Source organism: Leuciscus leuciscus, assembly GCF_965113295.1.
Source record: "Leuciscus leuciscus genome assembly, chromosome: 24".
Classification (NCBI taxonomy): Eukaryota; Metazoa; Chordata; class Actinopteri; order Cypriniformes; family Leuciscidae; genus Leuciscus; species Leuciscus leuciscus.
Genome location: NC_138723.1, coordinates 24,751,747 through 24,759,634, shown reverse-complemented (window position 1 = coordinate 24,759,634; position 7,888 = coordinate 24,751,747). Strand labels below are relative to the sequence as shown.

Genomic DNA, 7,888 nt, shown 5'->3' with positions numbered 1-7,888 from the left:
AATGTATCAAAGAAACTCTTGAAAAGTCCATATGCTGCATATACAGCTGAATAAATGTGTATTACATGGATCCTAAAATAAATATTTAGTTCACACCAATTAAACTAATACATAAATATTCATAACTATTGCAAATTATGCCACAAAAATCATATTAAACACTAACAAAAAGTTATATGGTATTGACGTGTTCTGTTTTTGGACACGTATCATAGTAATACCAGTGTTATTTTAGCATCCATTGAGATTATAGTTTTTTTTATGTAAGTTTTATTAATTCTGTTTTTCGTCATTTTTATTATTTAAAAAAATACATTTTTAATTTTGTTTCAGTTTTAGTTAATTTAGTTCATCAAGTTAAACTCAATGAAAATATTTTCTTGGCAACCATATTTTTTATTTATTAACATTTATATTATTAACTTAATATTATAATAATTTAAGTAATGAAAGTGTTTTTTTTTTTAGTTAACTATATTAACCCTGGGTACAATGGTATTCTTTGAAATACCACAAATACTACAGTACATGCAGAACCTGACAAACTGCAGAATTTGAATGTGCAGATATCTCATTTTAATCTATAAATAATCTATCTATTTTTACTGCAAGTATAACTAACCCTACAGTAATGAATGTAACTTCAAAATCAAAGGGAGAACAGGGTATCACAACTGATTTTTATTGGCTTGTTTTATCGAACCATAACACACAGAGATACATCTATAAACAATGATCAAAAGAAACTGTACATTTATACTTGATATCTAAGTCCCACAAAAATATTGCTACTGCTGGTCAGAACGCTTAACAACCAAAGAGATTTTTCACGTAATGACTCATTTGTCTCGAATTTTAATTCATTTTAATAATGCGTTTGGATATTAAAGAATCGCTGGCTTTGCAGAGATATTCATCCCACGTCTGCCATCGGTACCATAACACAAACTGGACTTAAAGCCCCCCCAAAACATTTTCACAGCAGTTTTACACATTTATTGCGGTACTATCACAGAAGAGACAAAATCAATACACACGAAGCACAGGCCTGACATGAACTCCAGTACTAGAGAATATGTTTATTTAGCAGAAATGATTATGGAGAACTGCAGTTAACATATGGAACACAGCTTACAAATGTTCTACAAGTAATCTTTCGCCTTATAAACAATAAACAATGAGTTATTTGCCCACCCCTCCCTCCCCAAACACACATTACAGGTTACACAAACACACACACGCACACAAAAAAAAAAAATCCCTCATAAAGCCAATGGAATGTTAGTCATACGGACAAGCTCGGTAAGATGTCCAGCTGTCTGTGTAAATGACATGCCCGCAAACCTGCCCCTCTACCTCTCACTTTGAAAGCGACTGCAGAGAGGGGGAAAAATACTCCTGTCGACATTTACGATGACGGTAGTTTTTTCTGCCCAATGTAAAAATGCTGGATATGATGAGATCACTTTCAAAATGTTTCTTTTCTTCCATAAAAAATGTGTCTCTACAATCAAACTACTAAAAAACCTGCCTTTAGAAAATAGTAGATAAAAATATTCCCCTGAATTGTACAAGAAAAGAGGTACAGGGAGTGCTGGTAAAAGATGAGACCTCAGCAAAGTTATTCCCCGTCTTCTCCCTTCTTGTCGGCGTCTTCCGTTGCCTGAAAAACATCATCATTGGAGTTAATCACATTGGCCGTTTTTTTCACATAAGATCACAAATCATTTGAGGGTGATATTACCTCTTCGTCATCTTTTGTTTCTCCGTTTTCTGCGGGCACCTCCTCTTTCTTCTCCTCCTCCTTGGGCTCCTTGGGTTCCTTTGTTTTCTTAGGTTTGGCAGCCGCCTTCTACATTGTTAAATTAAAGTTAATTTTATTGCTAAGTTATAGTCTATAAAAGTCTATAGTCATTTAGCTTTTTACCATAACTTTTAATTAAGCATTTTCCTTACCTTTGGCTTAGGCTCTGCCTTTTGGGGTGTAGGTTTCTAAAAATGAAAAGAGGTATAATACATAAATAAGCAAACAAACAATAATTGTCATATCGGTTGAATGAATGTAAAGAGTATATAAAAAAATACCAACGCACACTCACGTTCACCAGCCTCTCCGACCTTCTTTTAGGCTACAAAACAGTAACAGGGTTAAACCAAATAACGGTACTTTGATGCAATAATATATATATATATATATATTTTATAATTAAAACTTTATTTCCATGGAAAAAAGTAGGATCTGCTTACCTCAGTGACTTCAGCATCATTGTTCGCCTAGGGGTAAAAAAGAAAAGTGTGTTATTCTCAGAAGTCCAAGTCAATCAATGTAATTTGACATAGATGCATCTTTAGATTTTTACCCCTCAGTTTGTTTTTCAGGTTAGGATGGGAATATAAGGAATTTTATTTATTTGGGTTCTGATTCCTCTCAACAATTCTTTTGGTACTTTTATGAAGATATATTTGGAGGTAAAATGTATATGTCTTGAAATACAAATCTTGCTAAAGGTGTTTGACTTCTCATAGACATTTAAAAACAGCATAATTAAGATCAAACAAACAAAACATGTGGTATCAAATCTTATTCAGTCATTCATTTTAATAAATAAAACATAACCTAATTAAAACTAAATTTAATGTAAATTTAACTCATTTTGACATGAACAAATAACTTAGTCAGTAACTACAATGGTTTAAGCCTCGTTAGCCTTATACAACATAACAGAAACAGTTGATCAAATTCCAGTCGGACATGACGAAAGTAATAATAAGTACATCAGGAAAGGTTTAAAACCGTGAATTCGTAAGTGAATTTAGTAACAGCTCTGATTGATTCATAAAAAAAAAACAGGCTTATAAAAGTCACTCTTTCACGAAGCGGAATACGCGGTAAATGTATGATTCACAAAAAAAAAAAAAAAAGAATCGGCTCATCAGAGTCATTCGTTCGAGAGCCGGACACTGGTCGCTATCATAGGTCGCGATGTTTGGTTTTGATTCATTAAAAAGAATCGGTTCAAATGATTCATTCGTTCGAAAATAGAACTAGCCAGGCCACGCTGTACGCTTTAATACACTAAAAAGAATCGGATCATATGAGTCATTCGCTCGGGGATCAGACTAAATGGCTGCTGTATGTTTCATACAATGGATTGGGTATTTTTCTTGAAGTAACGACTCCCAAACATCCAGTCAGCAATTCATCAATGTTTATGTCCTGCCTCCGTTTGCCGATAGTGTGCTGTCCCGTCTTTTTTTTTATTGCAGTCTTGTGTGCACCGCCCCCTTCATTCAACGCTGATTAATGGAGATTTGCGCTCGCCCCACCGACCCCGCTCCATGACATTCCCGCCATTCACTTTCAAACACAACATCCCGAGGTGCACAGCCGCGAGGAAAAAAAACACTACAGAATATACCAGAATAATAGGAAACACCAAACAGTGGCGCTATGATGTGCAAGAATACCGCCATTGCATAATCTACCACTTGCACGATCAAATATTTCGAGACGCGATCGTGCATTAAAGCCCTAATGCACGAATTAAATCCCTAAAGCACGACTATGAGCTGCAGGATAAAATATTACACCGTCTGTCACTGTGTTTTCAGACCCACAGTGAGTTTTAAATCATCGGGGTTGCGCGAAAGGGCAGCCATGACACTAAAAACACCGAGCCTTTACAAAGACATGTATGTGGAATTTCAACCGACCCTACTAAAATAAAAACGGCTTGTAATAAATAAATAAATAAACATTAAATGCAACAATTTGATTTGACGTCCTGCGCGCGACGTATTTAGGTGCGAATCTGTAAACTGCACATTAACGAAAACTAGGATCGTTACACCCCCTTTGTCTGATGCATGTCGACAGAGACTTCATCTATTTGTAAACAAAAACACGACAAACATAATATATGCACCGATCATATCCCGTATCCGCGTATGCATGAAAATTAAGCTGGCTTTAATTAACTCAGACGGAGAGAAAAATCTCAGCCGCGCGCTCTCAAATCAAAACACGCGTTTAATAAACAGAAGTATGCAAACACAAAACTGCACGCATACCGCGGCACTGTAAGAAAAATAAGTACATTTGCACGCAACATGTATGCACTGTTATTTTCATTCGTTTTTTTTTATATACTGCATATTCTATTAAAGATGGTGCCTCGATATATTAAGAAACCAATGCGCTACTTACTTTGCTCCTTTTAGGCATGGCTGCAGGTTTTTACAACTCGCAAAAAATCACGGCGTTTAAAAATGCAAGATGCACGGATTTAACGCTGAAAAACAGGCGACACTGTGACTTGAGCTCGGTTAAAGATTCACACAGTAGGGTTGATCACAGTATAGGAAGACGTTAACGCTCGTCCGAAACAAAAACCTGCTCAAACCGGATTGGATTCTCCTCCTCCTCCTTCTTCTTCCCTATTCAATTCATCACAGGCCGACCTGACAGCGAATTTACGATTCCCACTATGGCGAAGCCTCGTCTCATGAATATTAATTAGACCATGGTGACGTTATTTGATAACCTTCCAGTCACATCCTTTGATTACTATTCATGAGCCATGCCATTCTGATAGTAGGTTGCGATCATTGGCCAGCAGAATAGCGTCCCCTTGCCAACGACAGCCTTTTATCCAATCAGAGTGAACGCCATTTTTGTAATTTATTATTCATAAAATGAATCTTCGCCATAGTAGGATTATCAAATCGTCTCTCCGCCTCCTGCTCCCGGTGATTGGCCTGCGGAGAGCCACTGCACATTTTCAAATCATAGCAAGATACCCGTGTGGACACTTTTGCATGTCAATCAGTTGCAATAATATTTGTTTTTGCAATGACTTAGAGCTGGTGAAGGGAGATTATCTTAACTCTGCTGTTGATTTGAAAATGTTTGGGAATTCAACGCATTTTCCATGCGATTAGATCATAAATGTTGCGCAATCAAAGGCTTTTTTTTTTTTTTTTTTTTTTTTTTTTTTTACATGGTTTCCAGATGTGAGGGAGTTATTTTAGGAGCTGGATTTAAAATGGACCTCGGATATGTTGTGTTTTTAAAGCCCCCGCGTGCATGCAGAGGTTTTAAAAAGGCAGAAAATGGCGACTGTGCAGAGAAACATTTAACTTCTGTGTCACCAACCAAATGTTCCCGTTGTTGAAATCTATAGCGCAAGAATGGTGCAAAATACATCTATTGCCAGTTCCAGTGGCATTGTTTCTTTTGTTTAGGTATTTTGTTTCTGTCTTAGGCGTGAAAATGAATGTAATTATAAAATATTTCAAGTTATATAAAAAGGGATTATCTGTCCACTTAGATTTATAAAAATTCAACTACCCCACAAAATAGGGCTTAACAGGAAGGAGATAACTGTAAAAATAAATATATTCATGAGGAAAACCTGGAAATGCAATGGAAATAAAAAGGAATTTTAAAATTGTGATTTCCAGATCTGGAAAGTAATGGAAACGTAACAAAATGGCGAAATCCATGATAATGTCTATAGTGCATGTATAAATGATGGATCAAAATGAATCCTCCATTGGGCCACATTCATGTCTTTCGAGAGACTTTCGTACACAAATAACTTTTAAATCTCCCTGTTTCAAGGAATGAAACTTGGAAATGGATACGTCCCATTAGCATGCATGTGTGACTGTTGCCAGATGTTATTTTGCTGAAACTAGTGCATAGCAATGCACAGGACATGTTTACCAATACATGCACACAAATGCACTGTAGTTTAAAACACCTCAGTGCATATATGATGATATTCCTCTGGGAGAGATGTGTATTTGCTTCTAAAATTATTTTGAGATTAAAAAAACAACAACAAAAAAACCTTAATGTTACAGGTTCTTCAGATTAGTGTTTTCTGAGTTTTTAGTGTGTTCCAATGTGATTGCTGGGCTTGTCTGAGTGGTTGTTAGGGTGTTGCTATGCATTTGCTTGGGTGTTCTGAGTGGTGTTTAGTACATTGGTATGTGGTTGCCGGGATGTTTCATGTGATTTCTAGGGCATAAGCTTGTCTGAGTGGGTTTAGTGTGTTACTGTGTGGTTGTTAGTGTAGCGGAGGCAAGCTAGTAAGAGGTGTGTGTGTAAACCTCACTCCTCTGGCCCAAGAGTTGTGCTAGCAACTGACGCTAGAAACTACAGTCTGCGCACCCACCTCCTCCTATGCTGAAGACGGCGATTCGAATCCCGCACGGAGCGGGTCGAGTAGGACCGGTAATATTTGCCATGTCCCAGATGTGATTGAGGTTTAGGGAGGTGAGTGTAACGGAGGCAAGCTAGTAAGAGCTGTGCGTGAAAACCTCAGTCCCCTGGCCTCAAGAGGCGTGCTAGCGACTGATGCTAGAGAGTGCGGCCTTTAGCGTCCTTCTTAGTGTGCCCACCTCCCAAGCCGGGCACACCCGTTCAAATCCCGCTCGGAGCGGGTTGAGTAGGACCGGTTACACTATGGTGTTCTTTGTGGTTTCTAGGCAGGCACGGATTATGATGCGGTGGGGAGGTGATAGACCATGTGAGCGAAGCAGAGCGGTGTGACGTTCCGCTTAATATTCCCGCTCAGTGCCAGTGCGCTCCACTCAATCGCTCACGGCCCGCTCAAATCCCACTTCAACATTAAATTTCTCTGTACTATACTTTCTGTTTGTAATGAATTTCTTGAATAAATGTCTCAATTACAGTAGGCCTATTAATAACAGTTATGATATTTCGGTCTTTAAAACAATATTTTATAAAGTAATTCTGAAAGTGCACGGTATGCCCATACATTAATCCGTCCCTGTTTCTAGAGCGTTGCTATTCATGTGCTAGGGTGTTCAGAGTGGTTTTAGAGTGTTGCTATGCATTTACTTTTGGTGTCCCGAGTGGTTTTTAGTGCGTTGCTATGTGGTTGCTGGGGTGTTTTGGGTGGTGCATAAATGGTTAGTTTTAAATAATTATAGTATAAAATGTGATTTGTGGACCTTTAAAAGATTCTCCTATGGCATCAGCCTATAAACCCCTTTTCAGTTATAAGTGGAACGTTTATTTTTAAGGTCCTTTTTTAAGGGCTCCTACTGGTTCATGGTCCACACCATCATGATAATCTGTCACGTCCTCAACCACACTGCTATCTCCTTGTTCAGACCCTTCCGATTTCATGGCCAGATCACAGCAACTCCCTCATTGCTGGTCCCCTCCCCCATGAAAACATTACACCCCTTTCTATAGGCAGCTCTTTCAGGCGGGAAAGTCTCAGTGTCCTGCTCATGAAGTTCTCTCATGTCTGTATATGCTCCTGTAGGACTGGAATGGGGGAGGGGTGTAGTGGGTGTGACCGCTGAGTTTCAGATAACAGGTCTCATTTGAGAAGCCTTTGACTGTTGCCATCCATAGGCTTCAGTTGAGACAGGAAGGAAGGGGGCACTAAAGTGATCTGTGCTGCGTACGATTACAAAGCTACTAACTAAACATACATGTGAGAGTGAGATCATTGTGCATAGTGTGATTACATCAGAGAGAAAACACACAACAAAGTGTTCAATGAGGTCCTTACAAGTCATGACCACCATCTGAATGTCCTCAGTGTTTGGTTTATCTCAATGGTTCACATGCTAAACACCTACAGTACATAGCCTACTGCAAATGTGTTTACTTACAAAAAAAAATTCCAGTGTTTCTATGGACAATCAAACTATGAAATTTCAGTAACTTATTAATATAAAAAGTGAACAAAACTGAAAATGCTACTGCACGTTGTTGCTATGCTTTTCTAGATAGTTCTAGCGCTTTTTTAAGCGGTTGGGTGTTCTGGGTGGTTTCTAGGGCGTTGTTGTACATTTGCTTGGGTTTTTTGAGTGGGTTTAACGTGTTGCTATGCATTTACTT

The 7,888-nt window shown here is 38.2% G+C and overlaps 1 protein-coding gene across 2 annotated transcripts; it reads right to left on the bottom strand.

The window, feature by feature from the left end:
* Positions 1-666: 666 nt before the first annotated feature.
* On the bottom strand, positions 667-4,418 carry hmgn1b (high mobility group nucleosome binding domain 1b). 2 transcript variants are annotated; one of them, XM_082157631.1, is made up of 6 exons: positions 4,208-4,418; positions 2,248-2,274; positions 2,100-2,129; positions 1,957-1,992; positions 1,745-1,852; positions 667-1,663 (listed from the first exon to the last, which is right to left on the bottom strand). In XM_082157631.1, exons 1-6 carry the CDS (start codon positions 4,223-4,225, stop codon positions 1,622-1,624), a joined length of 261 nt encoding a protein of 86 aa, XP_082013757.1. In that variant the 5' UTR covers positions 4,226-4,418; the 3' UTR covers positions 667-1,621. The 2 variants fall into 2 exon arrangements, with proteins under 2 accessions (XP_082013757.1, XP_082013756.1); XM_082157630.1 differs by having other exon boundaries at positions 2,094-2,129; positions 4,208-4,415.
* Between the last annotated feature and the right edge of the window lie 3,470 nt (positions 4,419-7,888).

Excerpts from the sequence above, each read along its gene's own strand:
- hmgn1b (XM_082157630.1), bottom strand. Across the intron at positions 1,853-1,956 it reads AGGCAGAGCCTAAGCCAAAG|AAGGCGGCTGCCAAACCTAA; the intron begins GTAAGGAAAATG and ends TTAACAATGTAG. Across the intron at positions 1,664-1,744 it reads AAACAAAAGATGACGAAGAG|GCAACGGAAGACGCCGACAA; the intron begins GTAATATCACCC and ends GATGTTTTTCAG.